General features: G+C 38.5%; 1 protein-coding gene across 2 annotated transcripts in view; it reads right to left on the bottom strand.

Moving 5' to 3' along the window:
• Nucleotides 1-4,022: 4,022 nt before the first annotated feature.
• Nucleotides 4,023-20,615, bottom strand: part of LOC126162559 (uncharacterized) — a 129,804-nt gene continuing 113,211 nt past the window's right edge. Inside the window, exons 1-4 of one of the 2 annotated variants that reach the window (XM_049919147.1) lie at nt 20,143-20,420; nt 18,196-18,634; nt 11,721-11,972; nt 4,023-5,991 (exon numbers count right to left, since the gene is read on the bottom strand). In XM_049919147.1, coding sequence (XP_049775104.1) covers nt 5,966-5,991; nt 11,721-11,972; nt 18,196-18,634 — 717 coding nt within the window. In that variant the 5' untranslated portion in view covers nt 20,143-20,420 and the 3' untranslated portion in view covers nt 4,023-5,965. Of the gene's footprint in view, nt 5,992-11,720; nt 11,973-18,195; nt 18,635-20,142; nt 20,421-20,615 lie in introns of those variants that run through there. The other variant, XM_049919148.1, reaches the window with a different exon arrangement.

Here is a 20,615-nt window from a genome sequence, read left to right on the forward strand (position 1 = left end):
GTTTGGAGGAAAGGTTAACTACTGAATTGGGGTGTTGTGGTTCCAGATTGTGTTGATTGGAATTTTGAGGTTTTGGAGGGAGTGGAGCTGGAAGTGGGAGATTGAGTAGATGAGAGAGACTGGGTTTGTGTGCAATGAGAGGAGGTTGAGGTTTGCTGCAAAGGTTGTGAAGGGTGAGTGAGTTTTTTTAAAAAACTATCCAATCTCCTGGTTTCCCACCTCCGGAAAGGCAACTCACTCACCCTTCACAACCTTTCCAGCAAACCTCAACCTCCTCTCATTGCACACAAACCCAGTCTCTCCCATCTACTCAATCTCCCACTGACAGGTGTCAGAACTCCGGAGATGGGAACTTGCCCTTCAGCATATCCTCTCTTCTCGCTATCCGCCAGACCTCAATCTCCGCTAATTTCTAATTTCAATCTGCCGCCGCTCATACCTCACCTGTCTTTCAACATCATCTTTGCCTCTGTACTTCCGTCCCGAGGCCCAAACTCTTTGCCTTTACAAATGTCTGCTTGTGTCTGTGTACATGCGGATGGATATGTGTGTGTGCGAGTGTATACCTGTCCTTTTTTCCCCCTAAGGTAAGTCTTTCCGCTCCCGGGATTGGAATGACTCCTTACCCTCTCCCTTAAAACCCAAATCCTTTCGTCTTTCCCTCTTTCCTGACGAGGCAACCGTTGGTTGCGAAAGCTAGAATTTTGTGTGTATGTTTGTGTGTCTATTGACCTGCCAGCGCTTTTGTTTGGTAAGTCTCATCATCTTTCTTTTTAAATATATTTTTCCCACGTGGAATGTTTCCCTCTATTATATATATATATATATATATATATATATATATATATGTGTGTGTGTGTGTGTGTGTGTGTGTGTGTGTGTGTGTGTGTGTGTGTGTTCAATATAAAAACAGCAGTGACATATCTCAATTAGGAACTTGAAAATTTTAGCACTGACAGGAGCTTGTAGAGCAACTATGGCTCAAATTTAAAAGAATAGTTGACCATGCACTGGATAGTTATGTACACAATAGAACAGTTCATGATGGGAGGGACCATCCATGGAATACAGTCACTGTAAAGAAACTTCTAAAGAAACAGAGACTATTGCATAATAAGTGTAAAACAAAGCCCATGGCTATAGATAGGAAGGTGATGAAAGAAACGTGTTTTGCTGGCAAGAGAGCAATGTACAAAGCCGCAGAGTGCTGTCTAATGATCTTTCACAAAACCTAAGGAAATTCAGGTTATATGTAAATGCTGTTCGTGGTGTAAAGTTAGTGTCCAGTCATGCACAGATGAAACAAGAACTCAAACTGAGGGTAGCACAGAAAAAGCAGAAATGCTAAACTCAATTTTCAAATGTTCCTTTACAAAGGAAAACACAGGAGAATTGACCCATTTTAACCCTCAAATGACTGAAAAGGGTGAATGAAGTAAGTATTAGTGACAGTGGCATTGATAAACAGTTGAAATCATTAAAATTGATCTTAAATCCAGGGACCAGTGGAATCCCTATTAGATTCTATACTGAATTTGCAGTTGAGTTAGCTCCTCTTTTAGCAATATTCTACTGTAGATCCCTCAAACAAAAAAATCACACCCAGTAGTTGGAAGACAGTGCAGGTCAGACTCACTCACAAGAAGAGTAATAGAAGTTATACACAAAACTACTATTGACGTCGATTTGCTGTAGAATCTTAGAATACATTCTGATCTAAAACATATGCCAATCAGCATGGATTTTGCCAACCAGTATGTATTTCAAAAACATCAATCTTGTGAAATCCCACTAGCATTTTTCTCACAGGACACACTGAAATCTTTGGCTCAAGGCAGTCTGGTAGATGGGGTATTTCTAAATTTGACTCAGTACCACATCCATTTATTGTCAAAAGTATGATCATAAGGGGTAGCATACAAAGTTTGTAACTGGATTTGGTAGGGAAGACACAGCAAGTTATCATGGATGAAGGGTCATTGACACATGTGGAAATACATTCACGTGTGCACCAAGGAAGAGTGTTGGGACCCTTGCAGTTCATGTTGTATGTTAATGACCTAGTAGATGATGTTAATAGTAACCTCATACTTTTTGTAGAAAATGTGATTACGTACAATGAATTACCATCTGAAACAAGCTGCATAAATATTCAGTCAGATCTTGACAAGATTTCGAAGTGGTATAAAGATTGGCAACTTGCTTTAAACTTTCAGAAATGTAAAATACTGCACTTCACAAAACAAAACAAAAAATAGTATACTATGACTATAACATCAATGAGTCACAGTTGGAATCAGTCAACTCATACAAATGCCTGATTGTAACACTTGGTAGTGATATGAAATGGAATTATCACATAGGCTCAGCCTTGTTTAAAGCAGGTACCACTTTTCTGTTTACTGGTAGAATACTGGGGAAATGCAATCAGTCTATAAAAGAGATTGCTTAAAAATCTCTCGTGTGACTCATTCTGGAATATTTCTCAGCTGTGTGGAACCCATGCCAAACAGGACTAATAGTGAATATTGAAAGTATACAGAGAGGAGCAATGTGAATGGAAACAGGTTTTTTGAGCTATGGCAGTGTGTCACAGAGATGCTGCAGAAACTGAACTGGCAGCTTTTCTTAAGACAAGACAGAAACTATCCTGAGAAAGCCTATTAACAAAGTTTCAAGAAATGACTTTAAATGGTGACCCTAGGAATATACAACCCCTACATTTTGCTCCCATATGGACAGTCAGGACAAGATCAATTATAGCATGCACAGAGACACTTGAACAGTCATTCTTCCTGGGCTCTGTATGAGAATGGAATAGGAAAAAAACCGTAATAACTGGTACAATGAGACATTCCCTCCGCCATGCACTTCACACTGGTCTGCAGAAAAGAGATATTTTTTATGTATGTTAATCAACAATGGACTAAATATGATACCATGAGAAATTGCTCTCAACAGAGGCCTTCCTGTCTTTGTGATTATATCACAAAACCCATATTATGTGGATGGAAATAGTTTGTGTGCATGTAATTATGAAAGCATTTTAAATTATTGCATTCCCTTCTAACTTCTATTTCCAAAGCCATATGTGCTCTTTACTGTGTGTCTCACTTTTATTAAGTCACAATTTTAACTTTATCTTAATTGTATTTTTACTGCATATGGTAGAAATTGTCATGTGCTATATACAATTAATACCTTCCCTTGTGTCTTTATCAGTAGCATTGAAAAACTCTATCCACAATGCAGTAATAGATAACTGTAATGTAAATTATTTGTTGCTTTTCTTTTAAGATACAGCAGCCTTAAAATGTGTTTGCTTAACTATGCCACTTAACAACAACAAACATGTTACTGTAGCTGGTTCTATTATCATGTCTGTTTCTTTCCTAGACAAACAGTTATTAGAATAAATAAATAAATGGTTTGAGATAGATAATGTCTAAGCAATTAGTATTTTCAAATCAGAGAAGTAACCACTTTGACACATAGGTTCTTTTAGTAACAAGAGTCAGTTTTTTTTAGTAATAATTGTAAATACTTTTTAATTTTACTTTATACCATTTAGGTACTTGTACAACAAATTCACATACATTCTTTTGTGTATCACTTCAAAATATTGTACATTTTTTTGAACACTGGAAGTACAAACAATATCACAATGTAGAAAAGGAATGGAAGATATGGTATTTTTACAATGAAATACATAACACTCAGCAGCATATCATATAATGGTATCAGTAAAATATTCTTAAATTGCACATATACATAAATATATGATACCTTTTGATACGGCTGCCAAAAATGTTTTACACAGAATATATATAATTTAATTTACTATAACATAAAGCCACACACAACATAGTGTATGATGTATATCAAAGATAGAAGAACTTTTATTTACAGAAATTTATGTGGTAATGGAAAATCGTGGATGGAATACACACAGTGCAAGGTGTGGAAACAAGCATCCTCTTATGCTGTGTTGAGGAACTAAGAGGCACATTAAAAACAGTGGAACACACACACACACACACACACACACACACACACACACACACACTAGTTACACCACAGAGCTTGGGGAGTAGAGTGTAGCACTGTGTGTCCAACGAAGAATGAGAGCAAGCACATACAGCAGTTTCAATGTTCAACTTCTGTGAGTGTCTCAGCTACTCTTTTCCAGCATACAGTGATTAACTGTATTTACTCCACTGTTATACGTACTGAAAAATGCATCACTGAAAATTATAATACAGTAAACATCTGAACACATTAATCTTACACTTTCGTCTTCCTGGCACAAAGTGAGATCTGAGTTTATACTGCAATACTTGCAAATTTTGCTCATACTTTGACTCTTACATTATTCAATCTGTCTGGCAAGAGCTGTCACTTCTCTAACTTTAATTTTTCAAAACAATATAACATTTAGATATCAATCACACAAATTTAGGCCACAAAATCATCAACTAGATTCAGATAAAATTAAGGATCATTTTGCACATATAGCAAAAATGAAGATATATCAATGAAAATAATCAATGTTTGAAAATACGAAGTACTAGGATAAATAAAAAAACCTACTCACCAAGTGGCAGCAGGAAAAAATAAATAACAAATATGTGTAAACATGTGACCATTCAGTGCCAGTGGCTTCTTCTTTGGGTTGAAGGGAAAGGAAGAGGGATGAAGGAAAAAGACTGGTGTGATTTAGGAAATGGGAAGAGTTACAGAAAAATCGACCAGAACTCTGGGTTAGAGGGGACATATTGGATGGGATGAGAAGGAAACCTTGATCTGCAGCTCTGGATGACTTTTCTGTTACTCTTCTCATATCCTAAACCTCACTAGTCCTCGTCTTTTGTCCCGTTTCCTTTCCCTTCAACCCTTATGCCAGAAGAAGGAACCAATGGCTCCAAAAGCTCACATGTTTACACATCTTTCTTATGTGTTTTATTCCTACCACCACTTCATGTGTAGACTTTTTTTAAAAATCTATCCTATTATATTATAAAAATAGAAAATATGCTGTACAAGCAGGCTACTGACATGTTCACTTCATAAAATATTTTCTTTTCTGAAATTATCCCTGAAGTGCTATACTCCTAAATTCTTAACCAAAATAGTATCATCATTTTATGCTGAAATTTGTAGTTGAATCTATGCAAGGCAGAACCAATACAATCTGTTAAGAATTTTCGTCAGCATTTGACTTGAATCGTAAAAGCAATCACAAGATGCAGCCCTTTGTGGCATTGCTTCTGTCTAGCAATATAATTAAAAACAGTCCATCAGTAAAGAGCCAGAGACCAAAACATTGTGAATGTTTCCCTCATTCCATTATTTCTTTACAGACTTATTTCTGAGAGACACAATCCCTCCACATACACATTCAGTGCACTGTAAATCCATGAGAAGATAGTAGATAGCAAGATTTTCTTCAAATGTGTTCTGTTTTCTATTCAATTTCCTCAATCGAGAGCCTCGTCTCACATTATTACAAACAAACAATTCTTTTGATACTATTAACCAACAGTACAAAAATTAAAATATCACTTTTCAACAGATCTTTAAAATTCAATTTTTAAAAAATATCACTATATATGGCATTCACAGTTTATGCTAGTGTGCTACAATGAAAAATCAGTTCTAACAATATTTTTTGAATCGTCCACATTTGTTTTTGAACACAAAACACAAAACACAGAATATAGCACAGTACACATTTTTATACATAAATGATTGATGCAATCATTGCTTTTAATAAAGTTCTATGTGATGCTATAATAAGTAATAAACCATTTTTATAATACTTTCTAAGGCACCATATAGCGAAATGTTTCAGTCACAAAGGGGACTTATGATGATACAGGAGCTGCAGGAAGTGATGTCATTTACATGATTTGTTCCTTATCCAGTGAAATGAGGTACCATCAGTTGCCATCCACTTATTCTTCCTCTATAAGTAATTGGCCTCCAAATAATCTGTAAAGTATTACATATTTGTGTGAAGATAATGTAGAACAGTCAGTAGACAGGTTTTTTATTTCAATGTATGCTTAGATCCAGGACCAGCTCTATATATTTAGCCAAGCTAGGTGAGTAATTTATCACTTATTGGTTATTATAATACTACATTGTAAAGAAATGTATTTTCGATGGATCATCCAGTTATTGTAATATGCCAGAAGACTGTTAGTAGCACTTTTGAGAGAGTTAATTATAAAAACAGAGGACCAGCAGAAAAATAGAAAACTGACAAATTAATGTAATAATGCAGTCATGAAGTAGAACAACAGTAATAATACTGCCTCCGGCCACATTAAGATCGTCAAGAATTTTTTTTCCTGTTGTAATTTGCTTGGTGCAGGATGGAAAGGAAATTTATCCACTCTTCCAATGGTAAGGCAATACATGCATAGTGGCTGCTATTCTGGCAATGACAACTGAAGTGTTTCACTGAAGCAGAGCTGCACAAGACTGGTGGTGTGTGGCCCAGTGGTAACGCTGTTATGTTATTACACTGGTCATAAGGCAAGTCTGCTAATAACGTGAACAGGAAGTGAATCTAATTTACTTCAGTTTTCTGGATTTATGTCCTATATTTGGCATTCTCTGAATCGTGACTAACTAGTTTACCAATGCGAGAGCCGGACCTGCTTAAATCTTTTAATGAAGAACCATAATACATGTTAAATGAGACCAAGAACTACAATAACACTGAGGGCAGCTAATGCACCATGTTTCTGTAAACTAACAACCTTTAGGAGTTATCGGCAGATTGGATCAGTGAATCATATTGTGATGTGTGATAAGACAGCTTAGCTGGTAGTGCTAATTATGAAATGCAAAATATTCACATTCAAATGCCAGTTCTGTCATATTTCAGCTTCTCTCTAATATTAATAAGAAAAATTAAATATAATTTACACATGTTTTAAAGAATTTTAAAAAAATTATGTCAATTAGGAGAAAAGTACTTGACTCCAGAATGAACCCTTAGCCCAGCAATAAGCCAGTTCTTCATGAAATCCTTTCTTCCAGAATTGCTAGTCCTGCAAGCTATGCACAAGAGGTACTGTGAAGTTTGGAAAATATGAGAGAAATATTAGCTGAATTGATGCTGTGAGGATGGGTTGTGTCATGCCTGTACAGCTTAGTTGGCAAGCACGATTCCCAGTTCCAATCCCCAAGTGACACACAATTAAAACAGATACAAAGTTTCTAAAAAGTACATGTTTCACAAGCAAAACTGTAATTAATGTACTGCAGAAAAAGGAGTCTCACTATACTATACATCCAGGGGTGGCCAAGAATTTGGCTCACAGGCTTTGCCTTGGCATAAGTGCCATAGTGCTTAGCCTAGCTAACACATTTCCCCTCACCCATGTTTTCTCAGCATGAATAGGGAGAAATTGTGACTGCGCTGTATTGAAATGGAAATGCAGCTGCACAGCCTCGGACTTGGTTTTAAATTTCACATTTCTCAACAACACAGATCAAAAGAAAAACAAATTTTCAGTGTTATTTAATTACTTTTGGCACACTGACGACATATAATTTGCATCTGGTACAAACTGTTAGCAGACAGACAGACACAGACAATTTCACGGATTTTCACACTCAAATTGCCACATAATCATGACTCACTTAGTTTTGTAATTGAAAAAACCTCTTTCACATGCATAAGTTGATCAAAATATTGTAGCACTTTTGCAACCTTATTACGGAGGCGTGAAACTGCCTGAGGAAAGCAATGCAGAACACCTTGCAGAGTGTTACTGTAGGTAGTGTGCAGTCAAATCCAATTAAGATTTAAAGTCTCCAATCCATTATGGATGTTCTAATTTCTGTTCCTGCAGTCCTTTTTCTTCATAAATTCAACAACAGCAAGTCTCAAATTGAAAAATCATTGTAGGTATGCCCCTTGACTTAACCAACATACTTTGCAGTAATATGTAGTCTCCATACTCTTTGACTGACTCCACTAAAAACTGTTGCAACTGACACACTGCGTGCAACTTCAGAAATTTTGCTATTTGCACAATAAATTTTTTACACGTGCTGCATGCCTACAAATTTAGCACAAAGTGCTTTTGATGTACAGGACAATGAATCCCATCTGTCGATCATATAAGTTTTTGCTCTTTCATTGCCAAGTAAATCGTTAAACTCTTTTTGCATCATACTTTAGTGTCATTTCATAGCAAATTTGGAGTACCATTTGCTTATGTGAGTGCATAATATATATCAAGCATTCTCTTCCCTAACTTCTCTCATTCCCATCCATTGTTAAAGGTTTGTTACAATAGATCACTACACTGCTTTTGGCGCAAGCAGCCACTGGATCTGTTCATGTCCTTCATATCATGAACAAACAGCAAAGGGTAAACAGCGCTTACATCAAGATTCTGCCGATCCGAAGGGAATTGTCTTGACCGAAAACTGCTACACCGCAATACCAAATGAAATGCACTCTACCAGATACTTCCGGGAAGGAATGACCAAACAAACCAAAGACAGGCTGTGCCTTGGCCCACCTGCGGACCACACATCCTGCATGCATGGAGTTTGGCACTCCGCGACTGACCCTGATGGAAAGTATCGCATACAGTCCTCACAGGAAACAGCACTTTCAGAATCTAAACAATTTACGGAAAGAGGTGTCAATGAGGTATTCTTTTTAATTTCTCTAGAACTTCCATGATTTCTCAGTTTCTTGACTTATATCTTGCACAAGAATAGAGCATACAGCATTCAAATTATTAGGCAAGGATATAAAGTCTGCTTAGAAATTAGGTTTTTATCTTGTATTTTGCTTGTGCATACCACTGTTACTGCAAAACTTACAGTCACTATTAGCAAATAAGATAATTAAAAACTCAATCTCAGTGTAATAGTGAGTGTATGAATTTAAAGATGTCAAGAGTGCCCTTTTTTTGCAAAATAAATCCATCTCTGTAGCAGAAGGTGGCTAATGCATTATTAGAGTAAAGGCCTTCAGTCTAAAAGTAGCTGTGTCAAACATTTGGTGAAGAGATTTTTGTTTACAAGAAGCAAGATTTTGGCATATAGTTCCTGACCAAAGAATATATAAGTAATTTACACAATAAAACACTTTACCAACTACATTTACTCATACATTCACATTTTTAAGTGCAATGATTTACATTGGATTTGTATATGGGTCCTCTCTCTGTGTGTGCGTGCGTGTGTGTATGTGTGTTTTGTTCTGCTTCTCTTGTCCTGCAGCCATCTTTTTTTTTTTATTATTTTAAAGTATTGTGTCTCCTCCATAGCATAGAAATTGATACATATGCACAACATTACAAACAAACACACACACACACACACACACACACACACACACACACACACACACACAGACAGGAAAAAATTGCTGAAATGCATCAAAATATGCATGCAGAAATCATCATTTAAATAATTAATGACTAGGCAGAAGGCTTTTGAAAAACACTGATCATGCGGAATTAAATTAAGTGTAGGCAACTCTGGGTTAAAACTTAATCTCCCAATAGTGACTGATAGAGTGAAGGCCTGTGGCATTGCTAAATGTGCTCTATCTTTTGATTTGGGATGTTAAGTTCAGCTTACCCCTCGGTGTTTACCTGCCAGTGTAGCATTTCATAAAATCAACTGTTTTAACAAGCGCTATGAATGAAACTCGCAAGCTAATCACTTCCGTTATGACAAGTCTAATTGGTGGCACAATTTGCACAGGGCTGCACACTACAGCCTCTGTACTTGGTGGTAGGTTCTGAACTATATCAGAAATCATCAAGACTGCCTTTAGAACGACGAAAATGCCATTATCGATAGGGCACTGAGGTTGAATGTGGTCACGTAAAAGGGCTATGGCAAGCTGGATGTTTCTTCCGCAATACTGCAGTCACTGTACACGACTGCTGGCAGTGGTGGTGGTCACGGGATGGTAGTCACAAGAAGACTGCGCTCCAGAAGACTGTGTGTCAGTACCGAGAGGGAACACCGTCACGCTCAGTGTTTGGCTGTTATGCATCCTACTGTGTCTGCAGGGGCAATTCGAGAAGCAGTTGGCACCACAGTGACACAGTGAACTGTTACAAATCAGTTACTTTGAAGACAGCTATGAGACAGACACCCTGTAATCTGCATTCCACTGAGCACAAACCACTGTCATTTGCGACTTCAGTGGTGTCAAGTGATGGCTCGTTAGAGGATGGAGTGGATATCTGTTGTGTTTTCTGATAAAAGCTGGTTCTGCCTCAGTGACAGACATGGCCACGCCTTAATTAGGAGGAGGCTAGGAGAGTGCCTGCAACGAACGTGTCAGTGGCCTAGGCACACTCGACCTGCAGCTGGAGTTACTGTCTGGGGCACGATTTCACAAGACAGCAAGAGTACTCTTGTGGTTATCCCACACACACTGACTACAAATTCTTATGTCAGTCTGGTAATTTGACCTGTTGTGCTGCCATTTGTGAGCAGCATTCCAGGGGGTGTTTGCCAACAGGATAACATTCGCCCACATTTATTATCGTAACCTAACACGCTCTATAGAGGGTTGACATGTCGCCTCAGCCTGCTCGATCACAAAAACTCTCTCCAGTCGAGCCCATAGGGGACATCATTGGAAGACAACTCCAGCGTCATCCATGACCAGCACTGTCTGTCCTCGTATTGACAAACCAAGTGCAACTGGCATGTGTCCATCCTGCAACATCCGGCACGTGTATGACCCAATGCTTGCATTCAACATTTATTATTGTACTAGTATTTTACATTTGCAATGGCTTTTCTCACACTTAAATTAATCTGTGATCTTGCAACATTAATCACTTAAATAGGTTACCTAGACAAATGTATTCCCAAAATTTTAGAAACTTAGAAGAATTATATCTTTGTGCTGAGATTTTTTTTCACGAGTGTATTTTACTATATACATATATCCAAAAACAAAGCTGATGTGACTTACCAAACGAAAGTGCTGGCAGGTCGATAGACACACAAACAAACACAAACACACACACAAATTTCAAGCTTTCGCAACAAACGGTTGCTTCATCAGGAAAGAGGGAAGGAGAGGGAAAGACGAAAGGATGTGGGTTTTAAGGGAATGGGTAAGGAGTCATTCCAGTCCCGGGAGCGGAAAGACGTACCTTAGGGGGAAAAAAGGACAGGTATACACTCTCGCGCGCGCACACACACGCGCGCGCACACACACACACACACACACACACACACACACACACACACACACACACACACACACACACACAAGCAGACATTTTTAAAGGCAAAGAGTTTGGCCAAACTTGTGTCTGTGTATGTGCGGATGGATGTGTGTGTGTGTGTGTGTGTGTGTGTGTGTGTGTGTGTGTGTGTGTGTGTGTGTGTGCGCGAGTGTATACCTGTCCTTTTTTCCCCCTAACGTACGTCTTTCCGCTCCCGGGATTGGAATGACTCCTTACCCTCTCCCTTAAAACCCACATCCTTTCGTCTTTCCCTCTCCTTCCCTCTTTCCTGATGAAGCAACCGTTTGTTGCGAAAGCTTGAATTTTGTGTGTATGTTTGTGTTTGTTTGTGTGTCTATCGACCTGCCAGCACTTTCGTTTGGTAAGTCACATCAGCTTTGTTTTTAGATATAAAGCATGATGAAAGATAAAAGAATTCTTAAGTTTAGTTTGAGCAAATACTAAGAAGTACTTCTCTACCTGCAACATCATTGAATCCTTCCTCCCTGAGTGCAGATATCAATTTATTCAGTTTTGCTTCCTTAGGCTTCAATCCTACCCATTCTTCCAAAAGGTACTGGACACATACATCACTGTTTTCTCCATAAACAAGAACACGCATACGAATATTATTAATGCATTTTGTAAGACCTAATGTATGTGCTAAACTCGTCCATCCTTGAGCTGCTCTATAGTTTCTTCTGACAACATTCATCATTTCTGTTGTCAACTCTGCCAAAGGAAAACAAATCTTGTTAAATCATCATAAAAATAAAATTCCTAATAAAACATCACTAAGAGAAATTGCTCTTGCAAACACTTTGTTTGTTAGAACTATCCTTTCTTGCAAGTGATACATGACGATGAAAAATTTATCACAGTATTAGGATCACCTCTATCTTTAGAAGTATTACAGTGATTTATCAATAGCTCCTATTTTTTTTTATTGTGTCACATATGAACACCCAATACCCACTCCAGGTACATGACAGACACAAACTGATCAGCATTCTACCCTCTTGCATTATCTATGACTGTCTACCAAAGCTGGAGCAAGATTTTAATTCCAACATTGTTGACATAACTATTCTGGCATTCACCAGAAGTGATTTGTGGTTATTTGGGGAGACTTTATTTGGGCTGAGGACAAGAATCTGTGACCTACTCCTTCCAAATTAGGATCCTCTATATTAAAATTGCACAATTTAATTAGCAACTAAAGATATGTTCAAGGATGACCCAGCGTAATATCTGAATGTCCCTTTTTGAACAGGAATGAAGTGCTATTTGTAGCCAGACATATCTTGTAATGCGTTAAAAATTAATGCAGGAGAAAGAAGACGTCTACAACATCATTACTTCCCATAATATTCATGGACTCAGTTTCCAAATTTCCCACTATTGCCACTAATCTATTCTAGCACAAGATAATTAAAGAGAAACTGATAAGATTAAAATTTAAGAATAAAGAGTTAGTCCTCTTCACAAAACAAAAAGTTACAAATTCCTGATAAGTGGAACTGAATCTATAAAGGCAAGACAGGAGACAGACTGAAAGAAATAGATTTCACATTGTGAAATGAAAACACATACTACAGGGAGTGTACCCTGTTCTACTGCCATCGGAATTTGCTGCACAGAATTTTTCTATACAGGGTGATCCAGGAGGAATGGTCAATATTCAGCGATGTGACAGGAATGATGATTTGAAGCAAAGAAGTCTATTAAACACAGACTCTAAAATGAATACATTAAGATCTATGAGCACTTCTTCATCTTTGATACTGCAAAGCAGATCTATTCTAATGCAAGCTCTGCTTTCCATGTTTTGAGAGGAGGTATTATGGGTGAAAACAAGAAAAAATTGTCTAGTAAACATGGGCTCTAAAACGCACATCTTAAGACCTATGAGCACTTTTTCTGTAGAAGAGATGTATTTCACAGTAGCAAAGACGAACAAGTGCTTATAGCTCTTAAGGTATGCTATTTTGAGCCCAGGTTTACTAGACATTTTAGCTACGAGGTGTGTGTGTGTGCGTGTGTGTGTGTGTGTGTGTGTGTGTGAAAATAATTGGCCATTATATGGCTGAGGAAATTTTCTGGGTAGCACTTCGGGCAAAAAGGAGAACTAACACACTTAAATCTCCATCTGTACATAGCTGGAACCAAATATCTGTGTTACAAATTTAACATTTTATGCAGTATCACCTCGCAATGATAGTAATGCAATCAATCATTAAAAGAAAAGGTGATTTAAAATTCACTCTTACTCTGCCTGTAATGAGCTAACTGTATATTAGTTGACTTGGTTTATCATATACGAGAAAAAGTTTTAATTGTTGTGTTGGAAATATGAAGTTACATAATTAATTTTTTGTTTGTTTGTAAGTGTGTTTGCAGACATGGTACACAGCAAAAGCCCCATGCCACTATATCAAAACACACTGCTACAGGAGCCAAAACAAAATAGTACAAACCATCAATAAAGTCGAGTATCGTGCGGTAAATCTTTTCTTCGGAATGACGCTACAACAACCCAAGCTGTGTTCGTCAAAGTGCACAACAACAATGCACCATAATACGGCACAGTGGTTAGATGGCACATACAATTCCAACATGGTCAAACAAGTCTGAATGACATAAAACCAAGTGGCAGACTACATCTTCATAAAGAACCAAGAAAGATTACTGCATAATAGGTGTAAAATACAGTGTAGGGCTATAGATAGAGAGATGCTGAATGAAACACATTTGGCTGTCAAGATAGGAATGCGTAATGCCTTCAATGACTACTGTAGCAGAATACTGTCCAATGACATTTCACAAAATGCAAAGAAATTCTGGTCATACGTAAAGGCTGTAAGTGGCATCAAAGTTAGTGTCCAGTCACTAGCCGGTGAGACAGGAACTGAAATTGATGGTAGCAAAGCAAAAGCTGAAATGGTTAACGCCATCTTCCAATGTTCCTTTACAAAAGAAAACCCAGGAGAATTGCCCCAATTTAATCCTTCTACTACTAAAAAGATACATGAAAAAAGCTGAAATCGTTAAAACTGAACACAGGTCCAGGGTCCGATGGAAACCCTGTCAGATTCGATACTAAATTTGTGGCCGAGTTAGCCCCTCTTCTAACAATAATCTATCAGAAATCCCTCAAACAAAAAAACTATGCCCCGTTCTTGGAAAATGGCATGGGTCACACCTGTCTAAAAGAAGGGTAGTAGAAGTGATCCACAAAACTACTGTCCTATATCCTTGACACAGATTTGTTGTGAAATTTAGAACATATTCTGAGCTCAAATGTAATGAGGCATCTTCAACAGAATAACCTCCTCAACACCAATCAGCATGGATTTCAAAAACATCGATCATGTGAAATGCCACTTGCACTTTTCTCACATGATATACTGAAAGCTATCCAGGCAACCAGATAGATGCAGCGTCTCTTGATTGCCAAAAAGCCTCTGACTCAGTACTGCATCTATGCGTATTGTCAAAAGTACCATCATATGGGGTATCAAGTGATATTGGTGACTGGATTGAGGACTTTTTGGTAGGGAGGGCACAACATATTATCTCAAATTGAGAGTCATTGCCACACATATAAGTAACTTCGGGTGCGCTCCAGGGAAGTGTGTTGGGACCCTAGCTGCTCATGTTGTATATTAACGACCTTGCAGACAATACTAATAGCAAAATCAGGTTTCTTGCAGATGATGCAGCTACACATGGGATCAAAAGTATCCGGGCACCCCAAAAACATACTTTTTCATGTTAGGTGCATTGTACTGCCACATACTTCCAGGTACTCCACATCAGCAACCTCAGTAGTCTTTAGACATTGTGAGAGAACAAAATGGGGCACTCCGCAGAACTCACGGACTTCAAACACGGACAGGTGATTGGGTGTCACTTGTGTCATATGTCTGTATGTGAGATTTCCACACATCCGTAGGTCCACTGTTTCCGATGTGATAGTGAAGTGGAAACATGAAGCGTACAGGCCGACCTCGTCTGCTGACTGACAGAGACAGCCGACAGTTGAAGAGGGTTGTAATGTGTAATAGGCAACATCTATACAGACCATCACACAGGAATTCCAAACTGCGTCAGGATCCACTGCAAGTACTGTGACAGTTAGGCGGGAGGTGAGAAAACTTGGATTTCATGGTTGAACAGCTGTTCATCAGCAACAAATCATGCCGTTAAATGCCAAGCACCACCTCACTTGGAGTAAGCAGAGTAAACATTGGATGACTGAACAGTGGAAAAATGTTGTGTGGAATGACGAATCATGATACACAAAGTGGCGATCTGATGGCAGGATGTGGGTATGACGAATGCACGGTGAACATCATCTGCCAGCTTGTGTAGTGTCAATAGTAAAATTCGGAGGCAGTGGTGTTATGGTGTGGTCGTGTTTTTCATGGAGGGGGCTTGGACATCTTGTTGTCTTGCGTGACATTATCACAGCGCAGGCCTACAGTGATGTTTTAAGCACCTTCTTGCTTCCCACTGTTGAAGACCAAGTCGGCGATGGTAATTGCACCTGTCAACACGATCGAGCACCTGCTCATAATGCATGGTCTGTTGCGGAGGGATTACACGACAATAACATTCCTGTAATGGACTGGCCTACACAGAGTCCTGACCTGAATCCTATAGAACACCTTTGGGATGTTTTGGAATGCTGTCTTCGTGCCAAGCCTCACCGATCAACATCGATACCTCTCCTCAGTGCAGCACTCCGTGAAGAATGGGCTGCCATTCCCCAAGAAACCTTCCAGCACCTGATTGAATGTATGCTTGTGAGAGTGAAATCTGTCATCAAGGCTAAGGGTGGGCCAACACCATATTGAATTCCAGCATTACAGATGAAGGGCACCACAAACTTGTAAGTCATTTTCAGCCAGGTGTCTGGATACTTTTGATCACATGGTGTACCTATAATAAAGTACTAGCTGAGGGAAGCTGCACAAATATTGAGTCAGATCTTGATAAGATTTCAATGTGGTGCAGAGATTGGCAACTTGCTCTAAATGTTCAGAAATGTAAAATTTTGCACCTCACAAAACAAAATTAAAACATAGTAACCTGACTGAAATATCAATGAGTCACTGTTGGAATCGGCCAACTCATAGAAACATCTGGGTGTAACACTGTGTAGGGATAGGAAATTGAATGATCACATAGGTTCAGTCATGGGTAAAGCAGGTGATAGACTTTGGTTTACTGGTAGACTGCTGGGGAAGTGCAAGCAGTCTACAAAACAGATTGCTTACAAATAACTTGTGCAAGCCATCCTAGAATATTGCTCAAGTGTGTGGGACCCATACCAGATAGGACTAACAGGGGATATTGAACATATACAGTGAAGGGCAGCACGAATGGTCACAGGTTTGTTTAATCTGCGGGAGCATGTCACAGAAATACTGAAGCAGCTGACCAGGCAGACTCTTGAAGACATACGTAAACTATCCTGGGAAACTCTATTAATGATGTTTCAAGAATCAACTTTAAATGATTACTCTAAGGATATACTACAACCCCCTATGTATCACTCGTATAGGGATCATGAGGGTAAGCTTAGAATAATTACTGCATGCACAGAGGCAGTCAAACAATCATTCTTTCCACACTCCATATGTGAATGGACAGGTAGAAACCCTAATAACTGGTACAATGGGATGTGCTGTCTGCCTTGCAACTCACAATGGTTTGCAGAGTATAGATGTAGATGAAATTGTGAGAGATGTTGAGGCCCTGAAGCTAGATGACCGGAGTATCACAACTGAAGTTATAATAGAAAAAAAATGAAAATCAGCTGCTCATTAGTTTTCAACATCTTACATGACACTTTGAAGCTCATCACCCTCTACATTCCACAACTGCTCACGCCCATTCAAGAAGCCTGTAGCAGTGGAAATGTTGTGACTGTGTAAGTGAATCCAGACAACTTCTTTAGCCGCCTAATAACCATGAGCGAGTGCTGGGAGTATCACTACGACCCAAAGGCAAAGGAGCATAGCAAGCAGTGGAAACATGGATTCACCACTGCAGAAAAGGCGAAGACATACCATTATTTGGTTAGGCGATGCTGAGTGTATTTTTGGGACTAACACGGTGTGGCAAGTTGAGGGGGAAAATTTGACAGGTGCATATTAACAAGACTGTGTAGACAGAGCATTGTAGGAAGCTGTCCAAGGAGGTATTTTTGTTCCACGACAATGCCCCAGCTCATTCAGCACAGGACATAGCCATGGATGCTAGTTCCTTGGGCTATCAGGTTTCTCACCCTCCCCCCTCCCCAACCCTCCCTCCAACTCTCCCGACATGGCTACCAGAACTTTCATACTCTTCACTCAGATAATTCACTGGACAGCAGATATGTAAAGACTGACAAGGAAGCGATTTTCAATTTGGAATGTTTCATGAATAGCCACAGTGCAAACTTCTACAACCAAGTTCACTGGCACTGAGTATGCAGGCACATCCACACAAGAACTCAGAAGTGAAAAATAATCATGTATCTAAACTTGAAAACACATTACCCACAATAAAATGTAGTGCTTAGGGCTATTAAGGGCTTATAATTCTGAAATATATTGTAAATATACATAAGATGAAGTTTGCAGAATTTCATTATGACTTTTAAATACATACATGGATATCCAATCATACTTAAAGCTTCTGGCAGTTTAACAATTATTTCTGCGCCATAACAGGCACTCAATATTAACATGCAATTAAAGTGAGAAATGTGGAAAATAATTTCATTTTTACTATCATTAACTGGTAAATGATCTAGTGTGTTAGACTAAAAATACCAAAATAACACATCTTTACAATGTACGGGCATCAAGAATAAGTACATTATCATGACCATTACTTTAGAGAGCAGGTAAATAAGGGTTACTGGTCTTTAGAATTACAAAGCCTAATTACGTTTGCTTACCACGGTCATCATCTTTTGTATTTTCAGTGTTTTTCTTCTCAGACTTTTTAGTATTATCTGGGTCAAATTTTCTTTCAGAAACATTTCTTTTGTCATCCTCATTAACTGTGTTGTTTTGGTCCTGCAGGCAAAGATCTGTTTCTTGTCTAACTCCATCAGCTGCCTGTGGATCTTTCAGCAGAGCATCAACCAGCCATGGATAATCGTGTTCAAGAGCATTAATGAAACTTCTGAATGCTTCGCTACCCTTTTCAGGCAACAAATCCAGCAACCGGTCTACCCTTTCAGCATCACAAGGTGCAGAATTAACTCTTTGGTACTCATCTCGATCCAAGACACCTTCCTGCAGCAGCTCTGCAGCAATGTGCTCAAATACCAAGTTGTCCCTCAAATCATGTCGAGCTGCTCTAAGCCGTGCCAAATCTATTGCATCCATCATCTGTTGTAAAAGATAAAACAAATCTATCAGTCAGTCTCAAATGTAATAATTTATCACTACCTATGAGATCTAATTTCTGGCACTAAGTAAAGTGTGAAGTAATTATACTGATTTCTAAGTAACTGACTCATGTAACATCAACACAGATGACTTACAATATTTCTACAAATATCTCCATTAGATAATATAGCACGTCTTCCTCCTTCACAAGGAATTTTATAGCATATGGTCTGTTCCATACATAAAGCAAACAACTGTAAATGTATTGTCTTAAAACACTACAGTTTTTTCCAACCTGCAAGTGAGCATGCCATATGGATAACTATCTCCATTCCCCCTTCCTCTACCCCCTGTGTTGGTTCCTAAATAAAACTGATGCAAACATTATTATTACTAAAAAAAAGTGTAGTAAATGATTGTAAAAATGACTAAAACATTAATTCAACTGAAATGGACGAGACTATTTTATCTCTATTAGCATAATTCTGAGCTATATTTAAAATGCTTCGAGAGTCACACACACTATATATTTAATTGCCCCTGAGACAGTAAAGAATAAAGATATTGATGAAAATATTAGAGGTTATGGGATGCAGCAATTTATATCTTTGCATTTGCTGATGTTTCAAGTGAGTTAACATTTAATTATCTGGAATCTAGAATACAGTGGTTGCTCCATATAATAGCTATTCCTATGCTGTGGATAGTTGCCACAGTAGACAACTGTAACAGTCAAATAAAGCACCGGAAGTGAGCCGAAATACTATAAGGGTAGTTACTTTATTTGCAAGTATGTTGTTTCCGGAGGTACACACCTATTAATTTCTTGAGTATGGGAAAGTATTTATACTGAGTAAAGTATGCAAACAAAAACATTGCTCTTTGACATTTTTTTTTGGATTCAGATCGTTAAATGTTTTATAATAATTTGTGTAAGTGACTCGATTTTCTTATGAGTGTGACAGTGACAATATGTATTCTGTGATTTGCTTTCCAAAGAAGATTCATAGGTCGCATGTTTAACACACGGTTACCGATATTTGCTCTACCTCTTCTTCATTGATAAGCGCCTTTACTGTAGCATGACATTAAATAATAAATATAGTGTCATTAATAACAGTTCTGGGTATTGCCGTCTACATTTTACTGCCTTTTAAACTGCGTTACTTTAAGGTTGGTTATTTTGGTGACAGCGAACAGGCCTTATTTCGGAAAACATCATAAACTATTTGAAAGGTCAGATTACTTAATATTTCCTGTAGGTTTCAAGCACTTTTGTCATTGTTGATAGTTGTTTACATTCGTATCTTGTCTGTATACTGACAGAAAAGACTCAGTGGATGCGTAGCAATTGACATAATGGAAGGTTGTACGCCAACCTGTTACCATTGGAAGCCATGCTGCTCTACACATTCCGTGCACTTTCTGTTTGTAAACAGACAAGCACTGTTTATGTTCGCCTGTATTAGTGTTACCCAACAGTTACCGCATAATTATACAGTCATTACCTTCGTTCACAGCAAATGAGCGCCCCTGTTGCCTCCCGCATGCAAACAGATCCTACGCGACGCTTCTCTATCAAATACGCGTGGGTGCAGCCAACACAATAAATGAAAATGGCAACAGTATACGGGCACCTGTCATCCGCCACTTCTTCGTGTCCCTTTTTCAGGGCGACAGTGGTGCGGTGAAAGTTGGTTGATTTTCAGAATAAGATCGGAAATATTCACTCAAAGCTTGTCGAAAAGAAGATTAATTAACGATGGCTGAGGCTCACACACGGTTCCCCCACCACCTTCTCGGTGTGACAGGCACCGCTTGCGGGCGGCAAAAGAAGAAAAAGAGTGCTGCCGCGAAAGGTTGTTTACTTCTTTTCGGCAGTAGCTAAACTAGAACACTGGTTACAGATATTTTCAAAACTTAAAAAAGTTGATTTAACAGTGCAACGACCGCTGAATAACGATTACTCATCAAGTATGAA

Source organism: Schistocerca cancellata, chromosome 2 (assembly GCF_023864275.1).
Source record: "Schistocerca cancellata isolate TAMUIC-IGC-003103 chromosome 2, iqSchCanc2.1, whole genome shotgun sequence".
NCBI lineage: Eukaryota > Metazoa > Arthropoda > Insecta > Orthoptera > Acrididae > Schistocerca > Schistocerca cancellata.